This window comes from Hypomesus nipponensis, chromosome 4 (genome assembly GCF_054491055.1).
Source record: "Hypomesus nipponensis isolate SF chromosome 4, ASM5449105v1, whole genome shotgun sequence".
Classification (NCBI taxonomy): domain Eukaryota; kingdom Metazoa; phylum Chordata; class Actinopteri; order Osmeriformes; family Osmeridae; genus Hypomesus; species Hypomesus nipponensis.
In genome coordinates, this window is record NC_140364.1 from 10988638 (window position 1) to 11016495 (window position 27858).

Sequence of the window (27858 nt, forward strand, 5' to 3'; positions counted from 1 at the left end):
CGTCTTGACTTCGAGGCTTATTGTTAAGAGTAGTAGGCATATAGACAACTGTGGCATGTTTATTTATTGCAGTCATCCAACGCAACATGTAACGTGCGTTTTAATTAGGCTACTTCATAGCAAGATCGCCTAAGTGATCCGTGAGTGTGTACATTTTGGATGTAGCAAAGGACGGATATTTAGAACAAGCACAAAGGTGCAGTCGGTTATGTCGCATGTATAGGCAATTCTTATTTTTCTGTTAATCACCTAAAAACTAGGCGGCAGAGAAAAGATGTTCCTTCTTTCCTTTTAAATTATTTTATAAAAACAATAATTTCGCTTGCCGGGGGATTATAACGTGACGTTTTGACTTCAGGACCTTGGACAGCAGAATTCTCTGATTCTTACTTCTTCGAAACTATCCAATTTAACACACTGCAGCGTATGCAAATCCAGTTAACTAACTCAAAACTGCATTTATGATTAATTGACCTTATCTGTCTCTGTTCGTTTATTTGGGGGTTTTCGCCTGTTTATTGATTGCGTTAAACGCTTTTGTCTAGCACTGTTTATTTTACAAGCAAATAACATAGGCTAACTTATTGCAGTAATTCTAATGACTAATTAAACGCAGATAGTCTCATAGTCGCGACAACATGTGTTAAAAACTTTGTTTTTATCCTTTATGACCTTAATCTTGATGTCTTTTTCATTAGGTCATAGCGTAATACGTTACCCTTCAGTAAAAAAAAGACAACAGTGTAAGAGGCTACAAATTAAGCCCACTGAAACTATAAAAAATGTCTAGCAAAAATTGCCATTTCCATTACAATAAATGACTAATATCAGAGCAAATAAAAACTACAAGATCACCTGCTTCACGCATCAAAGTGTGTGACATTTTAATTTTTTTATTATTATTTGTATAATTTTTTGGAGTTCTCTCTTCCACCATGGCGGTTTCCTGTCCAAGTCTACCTGGGGGTCGACGCTCCGTCAAGAGATGTACTCTGATCTTCGCCTCTTTGACATTACTACTCTCTTGGTCCTGCCCGGCTCTAGGCAAGAAGAAACTCTACATTGGAGCCCTGTTCCCCATGAGCGGAGGATGGCCCGGGGGACAGGCATGTCTTCCTTCCGCTCAGATGGCGCTCGACTTGGTGAACAAGAGAACTGATATACTGCCAGACTACGAGTTGGAACTCATACACTATGATAGCATGGTGAGTACAGCTCATACACTATGATAGCATGGTGAGTACAGCTCATACACTATGATAGCATGGTGAGTACAGCTCACACACTATGATAGCATGGTGAGTACAGCTCATACACTATGATAGCATGGTGAGTACAGCTCATACACTGTGATAGCATGGTGAGTACAGCTCATACACTATGATAGCATGGTGAGTAGAGTTTATACATTATGAAAGCATGGTGAGTACAGCTCATACACTATCATAGCATGGAGAGTAGAGTTCATACATTATGATAGCATGGTGAGTAGAAGCTGCACAAGTGCACGGTGAACTATCACAGACTTGCCCGTGCACTGTGCAAGGGGCGTGTTTTAACATCTGCTTACACACACATTCTTGTCTCACGTGATTTGAGGAATCATTCATTATTCATGACGAATGTAACGATAGGGAAAGCATTCCTTTGTAATGGCTTGCTATTACTGCAACTATGTTTGCAATAAATTGATAGCAAGCTAAAGTTAGAATAATAATATGACACTGTGAATCTGTTCCCTTGGGTATATATATAATTATAGCCATTGGAAAATGGCCATGGAACAGGCATCATTCTCATGTTCACATCCTAGTTGAGCATCACCACACTCCCCCTTAATGCCAAGTGCTGTCTGGTCACCCCATAAACTCTCCTGCTTTTCGATTTCCAATCGCTTCCACTCCCGCTCTCCTCTACCTTATCACATTCCTCAACCCCCCCCCCCCTCTTTCTCTTTGCTTCCCACTCCACCTCTTCCTCTACCTGCATTCCTCCTTCTGCGTGCCTTCTTACTTGCACAGGACACCAACACAACGCTCTCACAGAACGTAAACAGTTAAATGCACTGTGACTGGTTGGTGTTGCTAAGAGCATTGCTGTGATTGGTTAAAACCGCTCTGCATTGGAACCCTACTTCAAAAGGCTGGAGTGCGTGTGTGTGTGTGTGGGGGGGTAGAGGTTGGCATGACAACAGTAGTCAAGACAACTGGAGTTCAAACAAACGGTAGAACTTTAGATTTTGCTCCTATAACAGAAGAAGATCATGCACTTATTATAGGCTACCATTGCAACGGAACAGATGGACGACAATATGGTGCAAGCCTGTCAGTGTGAGAACATTTGTATGAATTGTAGTTTGCCAAAAAAGTGCTGCTAGTCGGGAGTAGTCACCCATATAGATACTTTTACAAACCCAGTAGCCTGAAGGCTGTGCCGGCGCTTTGGTCCGTCCGCTACACAATGAGGAGTTCGACCCCTGTGGACCCCAGACTAAATACGCTCTGATGAATCTCCTGCTGATTGCAAGTCAGCACCATCGCCAGCTAGACCTACCATGCTGCGTCATCAGAAGTCAAACCAACCTGAAAATATTCCACAGGAGGATCAAGTTATTCCCTAAACATTTCCATAGACCTTCAGAAAAAGCTAATTAAATATCTGTCCAAGCCCGTTCATTAAAGTTGAAGATGCCATTGCCAGTAGGCTTCAGCGGATGGGGCACAACATTTGAATGCGGTATACCTCGCGTTGATTTCCCCAGAGCGTCGGGATAGATCCATGAGTGACTTACGACGCATATGGCTCTGGATTAGGGGAGTCAGGTGGCTGAGCTGTTAGGGAGTCGGGCTAGTAATCTGAAGGTTGCCAGTTTGATTCCCGGCCATGCCAAATTACGTTGTGTACTTGGGCAAGGCACTTCACCCTACTTGCCTCGGGGGAATGTCCCTGTACTGACTGTAAGTCGCTCTGGATAAGAGCGTCTGCTAAATGACTATTTAGTTATTTACTACTGTCAGTTCTGTTTACACACACGTTTATTTGATTTAAGAATAAGTGGGACACAATTCACAATGCACACAGAGTGGTAGGCCAAGGCCTATGTCTTAGATAAGCCTACCACTCTTTGTGCTTTGTCCCGCTAAAACTTGTGGATTAGATCTAAATATGCTAATGTCAAGAAATATGGTGTGCTGCCTTTCTGTAAAATAGAGTGATAGGCTAACCTTCAGGTTTCTGGAGACCTTCACGGTTGGCTTCCTACCACAAAATATGCTGAAATCAACGTTCTTGAAGGACCTTTTCTGACCACGTTCTATCTATTGTTGCGGCTGATGTTTGCAGCAGCAGGGCTGACATGTTTTTTCAAAGCCTGAGTCCTAATACAAAACAAATGTCTGCTGCTAGCCTACTAGGTGTGCATTCTGACTGAGGTGTCAATTCATTTACTCGGAAATTATAGGCTACAGGCTAGACAAGATTTCACATACAATCTATTTTAAACTGTAGTTGTATCTGATGCCTTATTTGTATTTAGTTTGGTCGATTTGGCGAAGTCAGCCCCATCTGCAGACTGCAAGGTTCACGTAACGGAAGGCTCTTGCCTATCGCACGGATTCCCCAGAGTGAACTAGCGGGAGCCAGCCGGAACAGTGCTTCACAGGGAGGTGAAAAATCCCCTACGGGAAGTCTGGGCGTGAAGCGCAGGCACACACACGCTATTCAGACAAACTCAAAATACCTCCTGTACCTGAAGTTCTGGGTTCTCTCGTGAACGTTGTGATTGCCTGGGATGCTTAAACGACCCCGCATAACGTGGAATTGGCTGATTTATTTCAAGGACCCGTCCTCGTCACCGTTGTGTCGTTCACAGGCTATCGACGTAACCAAGTCCAAATCATTTACAATCTAAATGTACAGAAGTCGATTACCAACGACGAGTTCCCTAAGGCTTAATTTAGGCCAGGCCTGAAGTTAGCAAAGAAAGCCTATATGCTCAGATCCATGGAAGCGAAATCGAGTGACCTGCCAATGCTAACTCGATTTGTAGACTGTAATTGCTCAAATCAAACAAAATCAGTCATAACATATAATCAGTGTAACCCAAATAATTGGCGTGGCCAGTTTAAGTTGGTCTGTGAAATATAATTGATTTTATATAGGCTACTGATAAATCCAGTAAGAATTCTTAAATGCCCCATCCCTCTCTCATACCTACTGTTCAGGGATTCCAACTGCGCTTCAGTCTCTGAACTGAATGATCAGTGATCTCTCTACCCGATACCGTTAGCATTTAAATTAAATATAGATTTTTCATTTGCTGGAAGTTTAGGAATGAAAGTGAAAAATACAATTTGTTAGGGGAGATCAAATACAATGGGCCTTAAATATTATTGGATAAAGATTTCTCCGCATTCACACAAATAAATGTTGTGTCCCTCGCCCTTCTAAAGCCACTGAGAGGACAGCTGCTATTCACCCTGTCCTTGAAACGTGTCTCACCTGGATTTCTCTCACGGCTTCTTGTTTATGTGTTGTTGTGTGCAAACTAGTGTGAAATGAATGGCTGACTCCCTTACTCTGTCCCTGTGCCGTTTACCATACAAATAGCACTTGTATGTTTTTTAATGTATTTCCGCGCTGCGGTGTATGTAATCAGCGTACCTCCTCCCCTCTACCTCCAATCTTTTGCTTACCCCCTGTGTTGTTCCTTCTTTCTTTCACCATCTATTCCTCTATTCACACCCTCTGTCCATTCCTATTTTTCTCCATATTTTCTCTCTATCCTCTGGTCTTTCAATCAATCTCTTGCTCCCCCTTTCACCTATTTTGCCTGCAACTCTACTCTAACCTGCCCTCCCCTTCTCCTTCCTCTCTGTCTTCTCTGGTCCCCAGTGTGATCCAGGAGAGGCTACCAAACTACTGTATGACCTGCTCTATACGGAGCCCATTAAGATTGTCCTGATGCCTGGCTGCAGCTCTGTATCCACCCTGGTGGCCGAGGCTGCGCGCATGTGGAACCTCATAGTGGTATGTGGCTCTCTGTGTCTGTCTGTTAGTGTGTCTGTTGGTGTGTGTCTGTGTCTATCTCTGTGTCTTTGTGTGTATGTCGGGGTTGGTGTGGCTGCTAAGTGTAAGTGTGTGGTAGTGTGTGTCTGTCTTTGTGTTTGTTTGTGGTTCTACTCACCGCATTAAACACTTGGTAACTTTTTCCGATACCCATTATATTACGGTTGGGTGCCGTGCAGAATTATCTCACTGCCTTGTAGTTAAATTGTGTTTTTTATTTGATGTTTGATCCTCGTCGGGAGAGGTAGGCAGGGAGCAGTGTTGTCAGATAGCCGGCTGGCCCTGGTGTCTTGTGGGAATAAGTCTCCACCCCCAGGGAGATGTTGGCTACACCTGAATGCCAAGGCAATGACAAGGCAGCAGACACCTCTGATCCACTTGGCAGGACAGCTGAACGAGTGCCATCCAAGCCTCCTGAACTACATGCTTGGAAAGCCAAGGAGTAACAGATTAGACCAGTAAAAAAAAAAAACTATTTTTGGCGGTCTAACTTGTATTATATAATTGTCATCTCATTTGGGGAGGATAATTCACCTATGTTTTTATATGGTCATTCATATTTGGGTCAAATTTGTTCACTAGAAACTGCATTTATCGTGTCATGTGGTGAATTTAAAAAGCGGATGACTGAATTTGCGTACCTTTTCATTTTCTGTCCAGATGTGAACTAGAACAGCTACCTGGTAGTGCTATCACTGCATTAGTGTCATTCTTTACTTTACTTTTGGCCCAGCTGGTAAAGTGCACTCTCACAGGAAAAAAACATCTAGACATTCTATTCCTTCATTTTTCATGTCCGTTGCTATTTAAGTCATAAAAAGCTTTTTTTTGGCCAATTCTTACTAAGCGCTTTTGACCCACATTTCTGTACATGGGCCCTGTCGTCATTCACTATATAATAACACCTTCAAACACTACAGCTGATCAATGAGGATGGTTTAAATGGCAGTAGAGCTTATTTCATTTAGCCTGATTTAGCTGAAATGGATTGAACCAAACGACATGGGGCCCTTATTACACTATGTTAATCTCCTCTCCCAGTTGTCTTACGGCTCCAGCTCTCCCGCCCTCTCCAACCGGCAGCGCTTCCCCACCTTCTTCCGTACCCACCCCTCCGCCACCCTGCATAACCCCACCCGCGTGCAGCTCTTCCAGAAGTGGAAGTGGACCAAGATCGCCACCATCCAGCAGACCACAGAGGTCTTCACCTCAGTAAGTGATCCATTTTACATGTATGCCATAGGCTGTTACGACCCAGATTACTGTGGTTTGTTTAAATTGTCACATTCCCCATATTGGGGAATGCTGGCGGACACAGCAAAGAAAGCAATAGCAGGTAAAATGGTTTCATATTTTTCATTTCCTTTCCCTCCCTTATCTCTACTTATCCATCCTATCAGGTCTCTCGTTCCCTCGGTGTCTGTCTTGCTGGCACCTGCTGTCTGTTGGTTCTCTCCTTCATTCTGTGACCTCTACCTTTTTTGTGTCCTCTACCCGATGCTGTTCATGTCAACAAAATTCCTGTTTCTTGAAATCACTGCTAACCTCTTATTCCTTTTAACACCAATATCATCTGTCTCATTGATTGTCTGTTGTGCTTTCTATATACACTATTTGTATGTCACTTTGGATACAAGCGGATGCTAAATCACTTAGATATGAAAAAATAAATAAATGCAATTTCTCTTTCTTGATTATTGTGATTATTCCATATTGTGATTTCTCTTACTATCTTTTTTCCTCTCTCTCTCTCTCTCTCTCTCTCTCTCTCTCTCTCTCTCTCTCTCTCTCTCTCTCTCTCTCTCTCTCTCTCTCTCTCTCTCTCTCTCTCTCTCTCTCGTTCTTTTTCTCTCTACCTCCTGCCTCACTCCCATCACCTCCTCCTGTCACTCCATTGTAATTATCTCTCTCCCCCTCTTCTCCTCCCCCTCTCCTCCTCCCCCTTCTCCTCCTCCCCCTCTCCTCTCTGTCGGTGTGTGTGTGTGACAGACTCTGGATGATCTGGAGCAGAGGGTGAAGGAGGCAGGCATCGAGATCAGCGTTCGCCAGAGCTTCCTCACAGACCCTGCTGTGGCTGTCAAGAACCTCAAGGTGCCTTCACTCCTCCTCCTCCTCCGTCTCCCCTCCTCCCTCCACCTTTCTTCCACCCCTCACCCCCCTTCATTTATCCCCCTGGCTGCCATGACAACTGCCAGGTGATTGAACACGGGAGATCAATCAGGGCCAGTCTGGAGAACACACCCCGGAGAGAGTTCACATACACCATTACAGCAGAGAAGCAGTGGCCTAGACCTGGCTTGCCACGCATAATCACCAGCCCTACCACTGCCAAACACAGGCCGGGCCTTTAATGTAAATCGAGACTTTTGTTTACAAAAGAATCCAGTTAATTGGGGCCTACCGTTTACTCTGAACCTCCACCTTCGTCCTTTACCTGCTCCCTCCCTCCCTCCCTCCCTCCCTCCCTCCCTCCCTCCCTCCCTCCCTCCCTCCCTCCCTCCCTCCCTCCCTCCCTCCCTCCCTCCCTCCCTCCCTCCCTCCCTCCCTCCCTCCCTCCCTCCCTCCCTCCCTCCCTCCCTATATTCTCCAATGTGAGCTTGGCTTCCTTTCTGGCTGGCGCCTGTATGAGTGTAGCCGTGCCTAGTGTGCCGGCCTAGTTTTGGTGCGCAAGATTAATTGGCCTTCACAGGAGGAGCCGTGGTAACTGTGAGAATGCAGCCCAGCGGAGAGAGGAAGTTGGAAGATGTGCGTAGTGACGGCGGGCCAAGGACTGTTCCTCGACACCTACGTAGACTCCAGGGCTATTAGCTCGCTAGATTTGCTTTCCGTCTCCTGAGCAACTCTTTGTCTTTTTTTTCTTCCAAATCCCTAGCGCCAGGATGCCAGAATCATAGTTGGCCTCTTCTATGAGACGGAAGCCAGAAAAGTGTTCTGCGAGGTGATTTCTTTCTTCCTATTTTGTTTTCAGTAAAAACAAAATATATATATATATATTTCAGACTCTGCAGATGGTTGTCAGTGCGTACTTTAGGACTGTGCCCTTTTTTTTCAGTTTGAATTGTCCAGTGTGCCCAATCTGTCTTTTAATTCAGCTTTTTATGATCTCTCTCTTCCACACCTCACTCATGCCCTATTCTCCCTCCCATCCTTCCTCCCTCTGTACCATGGGATAGGTGTACAAGGAGAAGCTGTTTGGGAAGAAGTATGTCTGGTTCTTGATTGGCTGGTATGCGGACAACTGGTTTAAGATCAAGGACCCCTCCATTAACTGCACCATTGAGCAGATGACAGAGGCTGTGGAGGGCCACGTTACCACGGAGATAGTCATGCTCAACCCGGAGACTGTACGAGGAGCATCCAACATGGTAAGTCCTTCAGTCACCCTTCTCTACATTTCAGCATTTGCTTGCCTGACTAGCATTGACAAAACTGTTTCTATTGTGGCTGCATTCAAGTCAATGCCTAGTCAGCAGCTGCTATAGGGGATGGGAGAGTTTTATTGTAGCAATCGTATTTTATTTACTGCAGTATGTATGAGTAAATTAGGCACTTACGGTATGATTTGCACATTAATATTTATTGCTGCTTTTATTGTGGTATGAGGTACCTATTTTAGGTTATTAATCGACCGTGTCGTTTTCCCTCAAGCTAGTCATCCCTGGTGTAATGACCTTTTCTATGACAGACTATTGCCCCGAATGTTATAGCCTGAGGATGATGTTCTAGCTAACTCAAGTGTCTTATTAGCTTACACTTTGAAGTTTCACATCATAGTAGATATTTTTGATTCTACTCAAGTGCTGTGAGCTGTCGTCTCACTGGCCAAGCATGAAGTACCACCGAGTTTGGCTTCAGAGCTCTGATAAAACCCAGTGGAAACTTGAAGTTGTTGACGTTCAGGGCACGTCAAGCTGAAGTGCAGGTGACTGAAGAGGGGACCATTAAAATGCAGAGCCTCGTCTTTTATTGATCATCGGCCCGGTTTGGTGACACGCGCGGCGTGCACCGTCGCTTCCTGTTTCTCCCGGGGCCGGTGGCGGTAGCGGTGACAGATCCAGCTGCTTGCTGCCCGGAGGGAGCTTGGCATGTACAGCCGGGAGCACCAGTCTGACATCCTGTTCCCCAGTGGGAACAGGCCTGGATAGGGTCCAGATGCTCTGCAAGGCACCAGGGACCTTCATGCATACATAACAGCCTCCCTCCCCCACGTCCCCCATCCTCTTCTCCTCTACTCAGCCCTACGACCCACCTCCACTCCCTGGCCCAGGGACTGCCGTGCCCATAGAACAACCCCAGTTGCCCAGATGGAACCTCACTCCATCGCCACCCTCTAGCACCCCCACAGCCTGGGTTCTGACTTTGCACAGAAATATATCAATCCCTTCACCTTCTCGCGCATCACCCATCTTCCAACCACCATTCCAGCCTTCATTTGGTCCAGGATCCTCTGGCCAACATCCAGACACCTTTACTTATACCCCACTTGCCAAAAACGTCATTCTGAGCAATTTACAGTACGATCGTCCCCACGAATTGGCTCAATGCCATCATTATTTCCTCTCCTCGCTTTGATGTGAGGCTCTTGAAAGGATTGGATGTTTCTGACAGAGCTGTTTACTGCTTTTTGCAAGACGAGAGTCGCTCACATCCATTCCAACACTTCAACCCTCCCCCCCTTTCTCCTCCCGTCCAAATTCACCTGTGTGGCACGCAGAGGTGACAGAGATGGCATTTTCATCAGCAGAGAGCTGTTATAAAATGGTGGCAAATAAGCTTCCATATGCCCGCTGTAATAAAAGATGAGCGGAACTGTGTTTTTTAAAATATTTTTTTATAGCTCATCCTTAATGGAGAGAGTTTCTCAAAGACGGCGGCGTCTGAGGCTGTCTGAAAGGGAGGTGTTAATTGTCATCACTTCAGACTAGGTTGACAGAGGAGTTGACAAGGGAGTGGAAGAAGTTCTACCTGCTCTGCATAATGCATTCTCTCCAGGATGAGCTCAGGGAAGGCTTCACATACCAGAGTAGAAGCCGGTCAACCATTAGGCAGATGCTGGGTGAATGCTGGGTGACCTCTCAAAGGCATCAAGAGGTTCATGTAATTATGCTGAAATAGCGAGGGGAAGAAAGCTAATTTCCTCCTATAATTTCCTCCTTTTAAGAACAAGCTCATTTGGATGTTGAGGATTCCTTTGCTCCCACACTTAATCCTTGCTGACGTGTAATGGCTGGGACATGGGCTGAGCACCTGGGCCTGGCCCCCCGGGTGCCCACGGATGTACATGCTTCCTTCTTCAGGTTGCTCTGAGAGAAAGGACAGCAGGGTGTGAAAATGTGGAGTGTCTCCGGTGGTCTCTCCGACGTGTGTGTGTTTTGACACTGTGTGTGTGTTTTGACACTGTGTGTGTGTGTGCCACGGTTGTGAGATTTAGGTTTCTTCTTCTTTGATGTGTAAATGTTCTAACTCACATGCATGCACGGCACACAACACTCTCTCACACACACACATTTACTTGTACTTTATTTCATATTGCTTCCCAGACCTCTCAGGAATTTCTGGGTCAGCTGATGTCTAAGCTCGGGGGGAAGAACCCAGAGGAGACGGGAGGCTTCCAGGAGGCTCCTCTGGCTTATGATGCTGTGTGGGCCCTGGCTCTGGCCCTCAACAAGACGGTGGGGCCCCTCAAAGCCAAGGGCCGCAGATTGGAAGACTTCAACTACAACAACCGAGACATCACCGCCGAGATTTACCGTGCACTCAACACCAGCTCCTTCGAGGGAGTATCTGTAAGTGCATCGCCATTGTAGCACAGAGGACAAAGAGAGAGAGAAAGAGAGAGAGAGGAGGAGGAGGAGGGAGAAAGAAGGGAATGGCGAGAGAGAAAAATGGTGTATGATTTGAGCTGGAGGAAGAGGCTCTAACACAGTAAGGTGGTAGACATGTATTAGTGATGAACTCTGCTTTCTTCCAGGGTCATGTGGTGTTTGATGCTCAGGGTTCGAGAATGGCCTGGACTCTTATTGAGCAGCTACAAGGTAAACCTACGACTCGGAAACACTGGGTTATAATCACTATCCTCACATGTTCTTTGTTTCTTCCTATCATAATGTGTCCAGAATGTCAGTCATGACAAATGGCCGACAGACTGGTCTGTACAAGGTCTTGTAGTGCCTATGGTTACGATACAAATCATACGCTTTGGTGGCATATGACTCCTGTACATACGTTTGTTTATAAAAGTTTAAAGAGTGGCTTTTGCAAGGTGAAAGGTTTACACTGGGGTTTTGTTGAAGTCAGACTGTACTTAAGGCCTTCACAATGAGGTCTCACTGTTTTCCCCTGGTGCAGTTGTACTCTCCAACTAAAATTACAGAATAAATTGAACATGTGCATAAAAAGTTAATATAGGTTCTTGAATATTTCATTGGAAGTTGGAGGGTTTCATAAAAAGCGACTTTTATGTCGCTGCCAAATTAACTTTTATGAAATGCAGCAGTTTTTACGTCATTTCAATGAAACCAAGCAATCCTCACTGTCATTCTGTTTCTTGGGACAAGACGAAGAAAAAAAAAAACTGCTGCCATGTAAAAAACATAAAATAATGCAGCAAGGACAAATTTTGAAAGGGTGTCATGCCTTCTTTGGGAAAGACTATCTAGCGCAGTCACCCCCAATCTCTCACCTCATTCTGCCTCGCTCTCTCAGTTCAGGACGTTTTAGCGTCCCATTTGTCTCAGTAAGTTACAATCAATCTGTTTTCTCTTCTTTTCACATGCATGCCAGCCTATGCTCTATACAATAGGCAGCCAACGAGGGGAACATAATAAGTATTAAGAGCCACATAAAAAATAGAACTTTGTATCTCCTGGACCACAAGGCAGAGAACTAACAGGATGTCACTGTGGTACAGAGTTGTTCTAACGCCACGGCAGGATCGGCTCAGTCCTGCATCAGTAATGACTACCCTGGTTCTCGGCTCTGCCCGTCATATTCACAACGAGGATGTGGTCTGTGTCATCAGACAGGACTCATTTCTGTTGCCATGGTGGCCATGCCAGCCTCTTCTGTCAGAAGGCGATGGCAATTGTCTTATCTCTGCTAGCATCGGCTCCTGCCTGCAAGGCAACGTTTCACAGCCTGAGTTTTGATCACAGCGCCTGTGTTCCTGTGTTCAATCTGTCTGTGCTTTGTGTCTCCCTGACAGTGCGGCACTGTGTGACTGTGTTAAAAGTGCCTTTTTTTGTGGGGGAGAGGGTGGGGGGTGGCAGTGGGGGTAGGCTGCTGAAAATGAAGCTTGTTTTCCAAATTTCCTTTCAAAGTGCTGGCCCAGCAGTCCAGAAAAAGCAGGTCGAGTTTTGATTTACAATCCCTTTGAGGATTGATGATGAATTGTAGTGGCGTTTGCCCTGGACCGTTTCAGGCGGTTTGGTAATGAAAACAACAACATGTAGACTAAGTGGCTAATCAGCTGATCTATCAAACTTCTCTCTCCACTAAAATGTGATGTTTGACAGACAGGCCCTCCTGCCCCCCCATCCCCAGTGGCAGGTTGTGTGAGTTGCGGTGTTTAGAGAATGTTTGCGTTCTCCGAGAAGGGCTCTGATTCCCCCCCGCCCTTCTCCGCCTCTCCGTGTTGCTGTTCTCAGAGCGACTGTTCCCCGGGGATGCTGGGAGTTGAGCGCAGTAATTACAACTAACGAACAGCTGATAATTATAATGGTTTTCACTTGAGCTCATTTCTGGTTGTTTTGGGGGTTTGGGGCCCCCTGAGCTTGGTTTGGCCCCGGTATCTCCCTTCCCAGTGGCATTGCAGCAATATTACTGTTATTATACAGTAGATGGGCCTTCTGAGACCTGGGGATGTCAAATACCGGTGGATATTCAAAGCTCAAGTAATTTTTTCCAGTTAAAAAATCTTTATGGAATTATGAAACAGTATTCTCAATAAAAGAAATTGGTTTTGTAAAACACACCTACCTAATCATTGTTACTAAATCAGTCAAAATAATTGAAAATTAATATTCATGTTCAAATCCTGGTTCCTGGTTTGTAGTCTCAGGAAGTAGCTGTTTCTCCAGAGTTCTGTGTATCTGTTTGTGTGCATATGTGTGCGTATGTGTGTGTGTGTGTGTGTGTGCATTTGTTTTTATTTATGATGTGGTGATGCTGTCCCCCCCCCCTCTCTTTCTACATAGGAGGGAGCTATAAGAAGATTGGATACTACGACAGCACTAAAGGCAATCTGTCCTGGTATGGGAATGACAAGTGGATAGGTGAGCCACATTTATCTTTCTCATCCCTCCTTTATTTTCCTCTTCATCACTGTCCATTGCACTCCCTCTCTTTTCCCATCTCCCCCCCATCTCTTTTCCCTCCACCTCTTCTTCCCATTCCATGTCTTCCGTTTATCCTGCCTTTGTCATTTACTTTAAGCCTTCCTCTTCATCGCTCCTTCCTTCTTCCTCCCCTTCTTGTACAGTGGGCTAAGAATGTTCATCCATCAATCAGTCAGCTTTTATTTAGCATGTCGTCAGTGAGGATAGCAACGCTCCACTTTGCTTTGCACAGCTCAACAGAAAGCAAAATGATCGGGCCATGAAAACTGCCACTGGCTTAATACACAGCATAAATTGAGCAGGCACAGTGATGGGACCATGTGCTACAGAGCAACAGCGGGAAAATTCATTTCATTAACTAATTAAACATGATGACCAGTTCAAGGCGATGACAGGAAGAAAATGAATGGAAGATGCCTGCTGACAGTCAAAACAAAACAAAGCAGAGCAATCTGGGCAGCAATTTAAGTGGAGTCGGTTCTGTGACCTTGGATGTTGAAGAGTAAAATGGTCTTGCCTAATCAGTATGGGAGCCTGGTGTACAGCCCTGTCAGTTATGTTTTCCTGGGCTCCGGGCAAACGCAGATAGAAAAGTGCCTAATGGTTCGAAAACAGTTTATGTGCATTGTACTATGGCGGCTAGCGTGAAATTGGAATATTAAAAATACTGAATGTTTCCAGTAAACCATATGTAATTAATCTTTTGTTGCTCTCAGCACTTCCTTATTATTATTTACCTTTTTAATTAATTGGTGATTATAACTAAATGAATGTCGCTGAACAGATTAGCTCCTTGGCAGCAATTTCAGACAAAGGGGATTGGATTGTCTTAATAAGGAGGCTGCAATCTCTGTTTGTTTCCAAGGCTTTGGTCTGTAAGGTCATCTCACTCTCAGGCAGGCTGGTGTCTGGTCTTTGAAGGTCATCATGTGCTTGGTGCTAGCTAATCCCGCTGCCTATGCAGAAACTGTTGTGTGTACATCAATACATAAAGGTATTTAAAGAGGTACATAAATCCATGTGAGACGTGTTCTCTACTCATGTGGCGTCTGCCTTTCAGCATCCCCAGCCCTTTGCCAGGATCAGAGAGCCCTTATAGCCCCCCGCCGCTAGCCCCCACCCCCTCAGTGCACCAGCAATGAGTTGCCGGTCTGTTCTCAAATGTTTGCCTTCATCTCAGACATGATGACTCAAAAGCTAAGCTGTAATTTCCCAGGTGTCCCCTTTTGTCCTTCAGTCGGTTAGTGTTTGACGTCACGTCGGACCCATTGTGGCAGAACAAAAAATGTCTAGGAGAGAAGTGATATTTGGGTTTCATGCCAGAATCGCTTCCCAGGCCATTGCAAAACTGCCTGGGAGTCAAGCTTTGTGTTGTTTTTTGCACCAGAGTGACATCAAGGTTACCTGCCCGCAATCTAGACTCCCCTGGCTGGCTTTTGTCCCCCCCAGAGTGTGCGTGTTCGTCTGGGGGACATTCATAGGCAGATAACCTTTCGTGTTGTTGTCGTTAAGATGCTGGGTCATGCCACCTGCGTTGGGCCCGTCAGCCCTGGGGGTGGTGCCATCTGTGTGTGCAGACAGGTCATCGGAGAAAGCAAGGACCCCTTGTTATCTCCGCGACATTAGTTTCCCGGCGAGGTGTCCTTCTTTCCTCGAGAACGGTCACCAGAGGCTGGCATCTTCCTCCTGCCATTGCCCACCCCGTGGCACCTGCAAGCAGCCTCTCCCTAGTCTGGGAACCGCTCTAAAAATAGCTTTGGCGGCAGTGACGTGACAGAATAGGGCCCATTGAAGGAGACGGTGACTTTGTTCCAGATTGGTCGCCACGTGTTGAACCGGCGGAAAGCCTGAGTTTGCTCAACCTTTGCAGAGATGTGTGTCTCTATCTCAATCTCTCCTTCCCTCTTTATATCCCTTTTTCTCTCTATCACTACTTCTTGCTTTCCTGTCCGTCTCTCTCTCTACCTTTCTCTTTCTCAATCTCTCCCTCTCCTCACCCCTTTTCTCTCTTTTCTCTGTTTTCTCTCCCTCTCCCTCTCTCTCTGTTTCTCTCTGTCTCTGTCTCTCTCTCTGTCTCTCTCTCTCTCTCTCTCTCTCTCTCTGTGTAGGTCGGCCAGTGAGCTCCTCTCAGAATCACTATCATGGCAGAGGTGCTGAGAAACAAGCCAATAGAATCAGGGTGCCAAATTAAAAATGACTGGCCTCTGCCTTGCTCTTTAAAGCGCAGCAACACCCTGCCCCCTCCTTTCTATTCTCGTATCTGTCTCTGTATTATTCTCTCTGATCTCTTTTTCTCCCTCTGGTCTCTCCTTCTCTTTCTCGCTCTCTAGAACTCATGTTGTCTCTCTTTCCAGCACCGTATCCCTCTCATGCTCTCGCTGACTATTTTATTTGCCAGCATTTTTTCACACTCTCTCCTTTCCTCCCTCATTCGATTGGTCACCCTGACAACCACTGCATCGCGGCTTTCCTCTCATATCGCCGTGGCAACCATTATGGAGCCCGGTCGCCATGGTAACACTCTGTCCCGATTCTACCATCAAGGGCAGGGAGAGGTATTACAGTGAGAGCACGGCGCCCCAAAGGACAGAACGCAGCGCAAATACACACACCGACACAACACACACACACATTCATACAGACACACACAAGATGTATTTAGGGGTACATTCAAACTCAGCACACAGCCTCAGACGTGCACACAAATCCTTGGGGGATAGAGAGGCAGCTCGGCTCCCTTGTGATTTAGTCTGACTATAGTAGAGTAAAGTCTGTAGAGAGTCACTAGAATGGGCAAGCTTTTGAACTGAGCTTCTCAAGCACACCAGCTACATCAAACTGTGAAGCAGTTACTGTATAATACATCAGCTTCTCCATATCAAGCACAAACAGACTCAACTCCATACAAACAGTGTAGAGTGGATTTGACTCTGAAACTCCATGGCAACGGGCTCCTGTGGAAATAGAACCCCCCCAACCCCCCCACCCACCCCCAGCCCTCCCTGTTACTATTCTGACCTCAGAACTCCATGGCAACATGCTCATATTAACAGCTCAGTCAAACATGGCAGGCTTGTGTGCTGAGATCTTACCCAGCTCAGCCTGAGGCCTAGCCTTATCTGAAACAGCTTCTGATCTGATCTGGGAACTTCTCAACAGTGAGCTGCACACTGACCCCCCCCCCTCCCCCTCCCTCCATCCTACTAAACTAACACCATTGTAAACATGTGCATTATTGTATTTGTAATGTGCATTATTATATCCACATCACATCAGTGTTCATTGCTGTTGCATGGATACTTAATGACAATGCCATAATGAGGATACAAGTGGTATCTTGCAACCATGCTTGTATAAATGGAACCTACCTACCAGGGGATGGGTATACCTTAGTGGTTAGAGCAGGTCAAATCCTCCCAGTATATAGTTTTGGATAAAAATGGCTGCTAAATGAATACTTAATTATTATTACCTGAAAGCTCAATGTGGTATCAGAAAGCTGCAATAGGGCTATGACTACAGGGCAGGGCTGGGAGTGGGCAGGCAAAAGCTGGCATTAGGTAGGTCACGGTTGGGTGTAGGTCGGTCAGAGTGGGGCTAGGTAGGGCAGGCCTGGGACTAGGTAGGTCAGTGTGAGACTAGGTAGGGCAGAGTGGGACTAGGTCGGTCAGAGTGGGGCTAGGTAGGGCAGGGCTGGGATGATACAGTGTGTTGCTAGGCATGGCTGGGACATGACAGGCCAGGGCTGGGCAGCCTGGCCAGGGCTCTAGTGACTGCTGGAGAGAGAGATTTCTCCCTCCCGCTGGGCTAGATGCTGACACAGATACAAGGGGAAAAGGACTGGGTCGCAACATGAGAACCTATCTACCTCGAACAGAAATGGGTCGCTGCTATCCTCAGCTTTCGCTCTATGATTTTATTCTGTCTGTTTAGCTCTCTCTTTTTCTCTCCCTCTCTCTCTTCTTATCTTTTTACTTGTTTCACTTGATCTTGTTCCCCTCCTCTTAGTAATGTGTATTTGTCTTTCCCACTCTCCCCATCACCATTTTACAACCAATCCCTTCTCTCCCCCCCCCCCCCTTTCTCTTGTCTCTCTCTGTCTTGTCATTTTCCTTTCTTCTTTATCTTTTTCCTCCCTCACCCCCCATATTTAGCTTTCCCTCCTATCGTTTCTCCCTCTCCCCCCGCTCCATCCTACTACACAAGGCTTATTTCTGCTGGCCTTGGTCCCATGTCGACTTTAATCCAGTGTTTGTGTACTCTCTTTGTCTTGTCTGTGAACGCCAAGTGAACCCTGTTGACGGAGTGACGGGTTAAACTTACTTCCTTAAATGATGTGGTCATGCTGATGCGCTTCAGCAGCACTAGGCACTAACTTTACCCTGGCCAAGCTAGGCCAGGCCAGGGGCTGTAGCCTCAACTGGAAGGCTTTTACGCTGTGCGCTCGATTAGCTAATGACCTTTCTGATATTTCTCTTGATCCTGAAGCAGGGTTGTTCTCTCTCTGTTTCTCTTCCTACAACCCTTCCTCATTTCTTGATTTCTTGTCTTGTGGTCCTCTGACTGTTTCTTTCCCCTTCTCTTCCTGGTTCCAGGGCCGGGCCCCCCTGCAGACCAGACTGTGGTCATTGAGGAGTTCCGTTTCCTCTCCCAGAAACTTTTTGTGTCTGTGTCGGTGTTTGCTGGACTGGGGATTCTACTGGGCATTGTCTGCCTCACGTTCAATATTTACAACAGCAACGTCAGGTATGCAAACACATTAGCTGTCCAATTTGAAACTTGCATACGATTGGCTTTAACAGGTCCAAGATAAGCCTGAAAAAAATGGCACGAGAATTATACTTTTAGAAAATGTTGCACCTTTTTTTTTTTTATATATCTGCTGAGCCAATCAAAATTGATCTGTGTGATATTCACAGAGCTTGACATAAACGGCGCAGTGTATTATCTGGTGTGACTTTTCCAAGCATATTCGGATTATGTGCCTGACGTTGGAATCCAAACTTCGTTTGCATTCCGAACGGATAGCTAATATCCTGAACTCAGTGACAGTCTCATCTGAATGCTGAATGCCTCACTGATAGAGTGACAGACAGCCACCATTGTGTGTCTGCGTGTGTGTAGAGGCAGATAGAGAATGTGACAGCTAGACACATCCAGTGCCTTTGTGTGTGTGGGCACGTGTGTATATAATATTCTAGGCCCAAGGTATTATAGCCTTGTGTGTGTGTGTGTGTGTGTGTGTGTGTGTGTGTGCTATATGGGTGTATGTGACAGGTACATCCAGAACTCACAACCCTATCTGAACAACATGACTGCGGTGGGGTGTATGATGGCCTTAGCAGCTGTGTTTCCCCTGGGTATCGATGGGCTCCATGTCCACAGGAAGCAGTTCCCTGTTGTCTGCCAGGTACAGGAAGAGAAGCCCACCACTGATGCATTGTGGGGGATGCTTGAGTCTGTGTTCTAGACATGTCAAGGTCATGGAAAAGCAAAGTGCTTCCCCTGATGTTAATAAGCATTTGATGGATTAAAGCTGCACAATTATAATACATTTAATTTCTTTGCTCGCAGTTTCGCTTGTGGTTGTTGGGCTTAGGCTTCAGTCTGGCCTACGGAAGCATGTTCACCAAGATCTGGTGGGTCCACACCGTCTTCACCAAGAAGGATGAGAAGAAGGACAAGAGGAAGGTAAATTGGAAAGAGCGTGTCTGGGAGGTAGCGGAGCGAGAGGCCCTTCAGGAGAGAACAATTAACTGAGTTGCTGGCTCCGAGGTTAGGCTCAGTTTTATCACCATCTCAGCCAAGGGCACCCTATGTGCCCAGAAAATGATGTATTCCCCAATGCAGGATCATTTCACACATTCATTTTATTTCCTTACCCCTTTCTTTCCCTCTCCCTCCCTCACTCTTTCTCTCGCTCCCCCCTCTTAACTTTTCTAATATATCTGTCTATCACTGCTTCTCCCTCTCTTTGCTCCTCTCTCCATTTCTCTCCATCACTTCCTCTCTTTATCAAAATCTCTCTGCTTCTCCCTCTCTCTCTTGCTCTCTCTTCCTCTCACTCCCTCCCTCCCCCCATTCCTCTTAGATCTGTAGCTAGCCCTTAGAGAGACTGCTAACCTCACGCCTGCCCTTGAATGTTCTAGAACCTCCATTAGTCCAGTCCCCCGAACCACTGATTCTCAGCCCCCCCCCCCCCAATTGGCCCCATATCTTTATACCTCCCCCAATCAGAGCCTTCCACACCGCCTTCCACCCCTATTGCTAATATATTCCACTGCCATTTAGAGGGACGTGTCAAACATCACATCTTAAAGAGGCCGCTCCAGCTGCGAGGCGAGAGTGGAGGAATACTCCAGGCTGGGAGATAAAGCCCATTACTGAATATGTATGAATATCCCTAGCATGAGAGCCTATCTGGGGGGATTATATTATCGAGAGCCGTGTCAGAACTGATTGAGTTCATTTTGAATCACTTAATTCCAGAGCTGAGAATGCTGTAGCCAGAGCAGCCCCAGATCTAGACCCAGACCCCAACTCGGATTCAGCCCCTGCCCCGGTCCTTGTTCTAGCTCCAGCCTCCAGCCTCTAACCCCTGATCCAGCCTGAGCCCCTGCCTTCCCTTGGTACATCTGGATAGGACGCTGCACCATTAAAATTGAAATGTTCCGCTTGGCGCAGCCGTCTTTTGAAGCTGCCGTCGATGTTCGTTTTGTGCTTTGATTTCCACTGCCTGTGTGATACCTCTCCAACAACGAGTTGTAGCTTTTTAGACGTTGTGAGATAATACTCCTAAGAAGCTTTCAGATACAAGGAATCATGTATTTTGTAATGGGATAAGATGCTGTGGAAATGTGTGGGACAAATGTGTCTGTTTGAGGCAGATAATATGTGTAAAATGTGTTTTCTACTGTCCTGATATCCTCTACATTAGCTGGTTTTAATACCTTTATTTACGGAGCACTGGAATGCAGAGTGGATGAATCCATCCAGGAATTAACACCTGTCTGTATTGCAACTCATGAGGAACAGCTTCTTACCACTGCCTCTAGCTAGAACCAAAAGAAAGCACAAAAAAGGATTATGCACCAAAATCAATATCCACTTTTCAGTTCTGTGCCTCACAAGTTTTTTTGTTTTAAGAAGTATGACATTTTAAGGTTTCATTTTTTTCCTATTGATCGTGTCACGGAGCTCTGCTCACGGTTTGATTTCGGCTTTCCGTTTTTTCTCTGTTCATGGCCAAACACTACGGGCCGATTGAATTGGCCTTTTAGCGATGGATCATTGTTTTCTCGTCAAGAGCAGGCCAGTCTATTTATGGCTCTATAAATCCCTCCCTCAAACATCAGAAGTGTGTGTGTGTGTGTGTGTGGGGGGGGGGGGGGTCGGGGGAGGAAGGTGGGGGGGATTTGGACAGTCGGATGTGACCAATCCTCCTGTGCATCAGCAGCACCTGGAGCCATGGAAGCTGTATGCCACTGTGGGGGTGTTGCTAGGCATTGACGTGCTGTCGCTGATGATCTGGCAGATTGTGGATCCATTGCACATCACAGTGGAGGTACAGTATAGTACAGAACACCACAGTATGTCCCTCCATAGCCTGGCACCTTATTCACCCTGCTCTTGCCTCTGTTTGCACTGCAAATACAAGTTATTTGAATCAATAAATACATAAAATAAGACTTGGAAAAATTCTTAGCACAGCATATTGCATTGTTGTAAGGTACCGTGAGGTATGCGAGATGAGGTATTACCTTGGTATTCTGTCTCTTACTCTTTCTCTGTCACTCTCTGTTTCTGTCTTCTTCTGTCTTCCCATGTGAGCAGAAGTTCACCAGGGAGGCCCCTAAAGGGGATTTGGATGTTCTGATTCAGCCTCTGCTGGAGCATTGCAGCTCAGAGAAGATGAACACTTGGCTGGGTAAAGAGAAGAATGGTCTTCACTGATCTATTTGTCTCTCCTTTGCAAACAGTAGATCTTCCCGGCATGACCAAAATGCCTCTAAAATTAATGTCTCTCTCTATCTCTCTCCCTCTCTCTCTCTCTCTCTCTCTCTATCTCTCTCTCTCTCTCTCTCTCTCTCTCTCTCTCTCTCTCTCTCTCTCTGTCTCTGTCTCTGTCTCTGTCTCTGTCTCTGTCTCTGTCTCTGTCTCTCTCTCTCTCTCTCTCTCTCTCTCTCTCTCTCTCTCTCTCTGTCTCTGTCTCTGTCTCTCTCTGTGTCTCTCTCTCTCATATATATATATCTCCTTTCCAGGGGTTGTGTATGGCTACAAGGGCTTGTTGCTCCTCTTAGGGATCTTCCTGGCTTATGAAACCAAGTCCATATCCACAGAGAAGATCAACGACCACCGAGCTGTGGGGATGGCCATCTACAACGTAGCTGTGAGTCCGCCTTCCCTCCGTGCGTACGTGCGTGAGTGCGGCTGATGTAGAAAAGGAGCTGCATGCTCACATGTCCGCCCTTCAAAGATTGTTCCTCTGTTTGCCTTTTCAGTGCATCTCTGGCTGCTGTGCTAATGTGCTCGCCAGTCATTTGCCTTTCTCAACGCTCTGTGTTCGTCTGAGGACTGTGTCTTTCACTAGCAGTCTCTTTCTCTAGCGCTTCCGCTCTTCAGGCATGTATCCTGTCCTCCTCTCTGCCCTTTTCCCTTGATTTTGTGCTCTGGCCAAGAGGCACTCTAGTTCTCAGTGGTATAGCTCACCTCTAGACACATTTCTCACCCTTAATGAGGAGGGAACTAGCCAGTGGGGCTTTCAGCATGGGTTATCTGTCCTGAATGACTACACTAGGGTGTAGGAGGCTGTACATGGTCCAAATAGGAAGTCATATGAGAGGAAACTGGGAGGGCTTTCCTCTCATCAGGGGGAATAAAGTCACACGTCAAGGTTTTTCCCCTGACGCCTCCCTCCCCACACTTACTCATTCACAGACACACACAAATGCGCACACACATACACATGCACACTTTAGTACACATCCCAGAGGGGAGACCATTTCTGTCAGCATCTCTTGAGGATTCTTCAGTCTCGGACCCAGTGTTATCTTCAAAGAACTCCCATCCCTACACTTCCGTAATTGGTTTGCCCCTTCTGTCCGGAGGTGCTCAAGATAAAGAAGTGAATAAAATGCTTAATGCCTAACGAAAGAAAGAGACAGTTTGAATGCATTCGATTTTCACTAGGCAAATTGCAAAAGTAGCCCGATTGGTATGCCAATTTGCCCTACTTAAATGTGGTGTTTCATATTGGTTTGTAATACCAATCTTCAACGTCGCCTTGCGATTTTAGCTCTGAGTTCTGACACCATGTTTAATCAACAGCGTCCCCAATATGGCGGCTTTCCTCTTTCTCGTCTCCAGCGTTGTTTTGTTAAATTCCTCTCCAAGGATTATCCATTATGCATTGAACCCAATTTAAGATTATGCTCAGTGAGAGAATTGCAAATTGGGTCTGCGAAAAAAAAAAAAGACAAAATAACTAAACTGCCTGTGCACTCACTCCTCTCTTCCTCTCCCTTCATCTGCTTTTGATGAATCGTGGCCCAGCAAATCGCCCTCTCTGTAAAACAAATTAGACTGATCCTACATCCCCCCCCCTCCACACACACACACACGCACACACACACAGCTGCACATCCCCTCACTCTATTTATGAAAAAAACAACAAAAATGGGAAAAACGCTGTCCACCTGCTCATTCTGGAGCAAAAACAAATAGGCACGATTAATTAAAGATGAATCACAGGGGAGCAATTAACATTCTGGGGCTGATCATTTCCCCCCAAAATAGCTCGCGTGCGGAAAGATGGCAGGTGTAATGATATGGAACGTTTACGCGGATTGTCGTGGATTGTGTTTGCACCATGAGATTGCCCTCTCGGCTGTGACCTGTCTATGTAAGTAATGACCCGGCACAGAAAATCCGGCCTATGTTGATGTCTGGACGTTCTTTCCATTTGCGAGCCTGGATGAGATTTCTCTGGTTTTGGAAAGAGATGACTGACTGTTGGTCAATATGTATCGATTTCAAACAAGCCGTCCTGCCTCTGTTCGCTCTCTCGTTTTTCATCCTCAATCTTTCATTTAGTCTCTCTCTCCGCCCAAACCCTTCTGTCTCTCCCTTCTTCCTCTTTCAAACTTACATTTTCTCCCTCACGGTATTTCTCCTGCTGCTTTTCTTGCTAATTGTCCTGCACCACTTCTTTCTCCATGACTCCCTCCCTTCCTTTCTCCTCCCTCCCTTTTCCTGACCTCCTCTCTATCTCTGTCTCTGTTCTAGGTGTTGTGTATGATCACGGCTCCAGTCACCATGATCCTGTCGTCGCAGCAGGACGCCTCCTTTGCCTTTGCCTCGCTGGCCATCGTCTTCTCTGTCTACATCACCCTGGTGGTGCTTTTTGTCCCCAAGGTAACACAAGATGGCCGCTTCCCCTCTTGTCCTGCCCTGTTAAGCTCCCATGTAAATGTCAGATGAAATGAAAAGCCTTTCATCTGCGATCTAAGTAGCTCAATGATTTTATATGTAATAACTTCAGTCTGTTAGATGGCTGTCTTGGCTGCGCTGCTGCGTCAGCAGAGATATAGACCTTCCTGTTATCTGGCCCGTCTGACTGAGCAAGTGCCTGTCTTTCTCTCTTTTTTTCTTCTTTTTTCTCTGCTTTCTCTCTCTCTATTTATTTTTCTTTATTTCTCATGTCTTTGTCCTCTCTCTCTCACTCTATTTATTGTTCTTTATTTCTCATCTCTTTGTCCACCCCTCTCCCTATCCCTCTCTCTCTCTCTCTGCTGTAGATGCGGAGGCTAATCACACGGGGGGAGTGGCAGTCTGACACCCAGGAGACCATGAAGACAGGCTCGTCCACCAACAACAACGACGAGGAGAAGTCCAGGCAGCTGGAGAGAGAGAACAAGGAGCTGCAGAAGATCATCCAAGAGGTAGTCTTTAGATATGTGCTTCTGTTACTGCTTAGAAGCAATGGACAACTGGACTCAGTTGAGGTCATTGGGCCAAATTGATTCAAAATACCATTTAATCCAGGGAAAACTCACTCAGTGGAAAATCCAAGTTTAATGAATCTGCTATTATTCCTGCTACTCTACCTTCTACTGGCAAATCTCGGAACTGCAAGAGATAGCCTCCTAACCTAACTGATCTATACTCTGTAACTGTGTTTGACTTGTGTTTACAGAAAGAAGAAAGAGTGTCAGAGCTCAGGAACCAGCTGTCTGAGAGACAAGCCCTCCGCTCCAGAAGACGACCGTCCACCACCAACCAGAACCACAGCTCGACCCCTCTGCCCATTCTCCAGAGCGACCCCAAATCCCTGGTGCCCCCACCGGGCTACCCTCTCCCAGCCTCCGACAACCACTCGCTCCCTCCCTCCTTCTCCAATTCCTCCAACCTCTACCAGCCCGATGGGAAGATCAGCCGCAACAACTGTCACACCAGCAGGCTCCAGTTGCTCTACAAATGAGATGGAGAACTGTGTGTGTGTGTGTGTGTGAGTGAGTTGGTATGAGTAGTGGTATGAGTCAATGGTGAAATGAGTCAATGAGGGAGCACAAGAAAGAGAGATGAGAATGGTGAGGTGAAAGATGGAGGCGGATGTTGCAATGAGGGTATGTAGAGGTGTCAGCAGTGCGTAGATGAGTAATCTTTGAAGCAACATGTTGTCCGGTGGTAATCAAATCAGAGCGGCCAAAAAACTACAACAAAGGAGCTGGTTTTGGATTAAGGGGTACTGAGGCAGGGCCTGGATTCAGAGAGGGGGGGTTAGAAAGCACATATGTTTTGTTTTTTTGTCTCCTTTTTTCCCCCTTCCCCCCTGGCTCCAAACAATTGAATTGATACCATATTTCAGTGTTGAAAGGAGGTTCTTTCTTGGTTCTAAGATTCCAAGTAAATCAGGTTATGCAGTTGTCTTCTCTGCATGATTAAGGAAGAGTCATCTGAGATTTGTGAATATATTGCTCAAGACTAAAGGGAGTTCTTCATTGTTCTCGCACATTTGTTGTAAATATTGTTACCGAAAGATGTGTTTATGGGCACTGTAAAGTGAGATATTCGCTATGAATAGATTACAGCAGAGCTTTTAAACATCACCCTTTTGTTAGACCAGCAATTGATTGTAGGCTACACAAAAAGACCCTGCAAATGACATGTTTGGGTCATTTTGCATTGATCTACATTTTCCTATCCTATTTCTATTAGTAAATGATTCTTTCTCTGTTCAAAGAGACTAATGAGGTGTTTTTACACAATTCTCTCAAATGTTGCCATCCTCCCGGTTGGCTAAAGCATGACAAGGCAATCCACTCCTCATCTGTGCTGATTATCGAAAAGACTCCCACCTGCAAGACTTTCTCTGTGTGTTTGTCACTGCAGGTGACAGCAGGTAAGGATAAGGTCTCCCTCTCTCTGTCTTCTCTATAATCCTTTCGGTACCATAACTGTCATGGTGAAACATTTCTTGACAAACTGCACAAATCTGCTGGCAAAGGGTCAGTTGAGTTGAGTTGTTGTGTTAGGCCACCGGTGCAGCTGTAGAAGGTTATGTGTCAGAAAGGTTGACAGGGACAGTAGAAAATAACCAATACAAATATAGTTTTAGTAAGAGAGGGTGATTACACTTCAGCGTATAACCCACACTATGAACCAACAACGGTGAAATCAAATTACATCTTACCAGAACATTTGATGTGAGAATAAGTCTCAATATTTTCAGAGAGCTTAGCGCGGTGCTTAAAAATTTGAGTTCACGCCATGATATGTTACGCTGCACAAGACTTCCAAGTGCATAGGTTTGTCATTGATTTTTTTTTATCATCCTCTCCGGCTAAAAGCTTTAGATTCAATCAGGCCAGGCATAATCCAGTTAGTTCCTCCATGACACCTGCCATGTCTGAACCCTCTCTTCTCAGGGTGGCTCTACTCTGCATAGAAAATTGTTCAAACTGTTAACAACTGGTAGGAGAATCCTCAAGCTATTCATTTTAGTGTGCCATAAAACAGTGTAGATCTCCTGGCTCTAATTAAACTAACACAACATGTCGCTGTACAATTTCCCCTCTAAGCCAGCACAGCACCTCTGTAAAGGTCAGCCTCCTGCATTGTGGTTTTTTGGTTTGCTTTATTAATCAAAGAGAAAGACAAAGGACTTTTATGGCACTTCTCTGAAGTAGGAAGACACACTTCCCCTGCTTCTGTTTTGAGGTGGCACTTGCACTCGGAAGTGAGTGGACACTACGTCTTTTAAGTTCTTGTTTTGGTGAATCATAGTATTGATTTACAGAGACATGCCATGCTACTCCTAACAGCCTGACGCTGTGCCGGTCTGTTTTAGCAGCAAGCTTCTTTATTGTAAATCACGTTTCATCCCGGCTTTTTAAGCTATTCATATTTCTTTTCAGGAGAGCAACACAGTCTAATACGCGCTGTGTTTCATACTCATAAACATTTTTGGCAACTGGAGTACGACTATGATTTTGTGCTGAACTCCCCTTAAGCCTTAGAGCTCCAGACCTGTCTCTTCCTAGCCACTCGTTCAGCCCCACGCTCTGATGTCTCGCAGCTTGCATTATCTTTGAACTGTGAACTCGAGTTGAGCACTTATGAATGATGGAGCGCTGCTTGTGAAGCCCTCATGTACTGTAAAAATTACGAGAGCATTGTACAGTAGGTCCTCACGTTGGATACTTTGTTATCAATTCTGCTAAGTGACCATCTGTAAATATTGTATGTTTATCATTGCTTAATTGTTTATCAATTGTTGTAAAGTACAAATATAGTAATGATATTGGTGGCGTTCATTCAAATGAGGATATGCACAACACTGACAATGTAAATGGTTATTAAGATAAAAGTATTATCTTGCACATGCGTGTACAAGCTGTATTTTGGTGTGGTACAGTATTTGAATAATATTTATACATATATACTGTGATAACTGTGGACATGATTTAAAATGCTATGGAAAACTATTATGATGAATCAAGTCATTGTTTTTTTTATATATAAAGTGGCATTGTCTCTTGTGTTAAGAATAAAAGGTACAATGTTGCATTCACATGGTCTGGTGATTATGCTGAAGGAAATAGTTGTAAAAGTTTTGGTTTCAACACTAGATGGTGTCTTGGTTAGGCTTTGTGTCACACCTGCATGTGTATTGGTCCACCACTCCTACTTTTGTAGCCACAGTCAAAGCTCCGATTCCTCTGGACTTTCCCCTTTGCGCCATTCTCCTCCCACTCATATGGTGTTTATGCTTGGGAGTATTGTGTGTGTGTGTGTGTGTGTGTGTGTGTGTGTGTGTGTGTGTGTGTGTGTGTGTGTGTGTGTGTGTGTGTGTGTGTGTGTGTGCGAGAGAGAGAGTGCATTATGTGCAAGGAAAAGATAAAGAGAAGCCCCGCCTCTGTGGCTGCGTGACACTCACGGCTTTCATCGTAGCATT

At 45.7% G+C, this 27858-nt stretch overlaps 1 protein-coding gene across 1 annotated transcript; it reads left to right on the top strand.

The window, feature by feature from the left end:
- Positions 1–974: 974 nt before the first annotated feature.
- gabbr1b (gamma-aminobutyric acid (GABA) B receptor, 1b) lies at positions 975–27420 on the top strand. The gene is made up of 18 exons (XM_084696451.1): positions 975–1205; positions 4894–5028; positions 6109–6279; positions 7057–7158; positions 7940–8005; positions 8241–8432; positions 10608–10853; positions 11039–11102; positions 13263–13340; positions 17999–18149; positions 18681–18813; positions 18978–19094; positions 20860–20967; positions 21237–21330; positions 21665–21792; positions 23688–23816; positions 24200–24343; positions 24598–27420. The coding sequence occupies exons 1-18, from the start codon at positions 1080–1082 to the stop codon at positions 24880–24882; spliced, it is 2469 nt and encodes an 822-aa protein (XP_084552577.1). The 5' UTR covers positions 975–1079; the 3' UTR covers positions 24883–27420.
- The last annotated feature ends 438 nt before the right edge of the window (positions 27421–27858 follow it).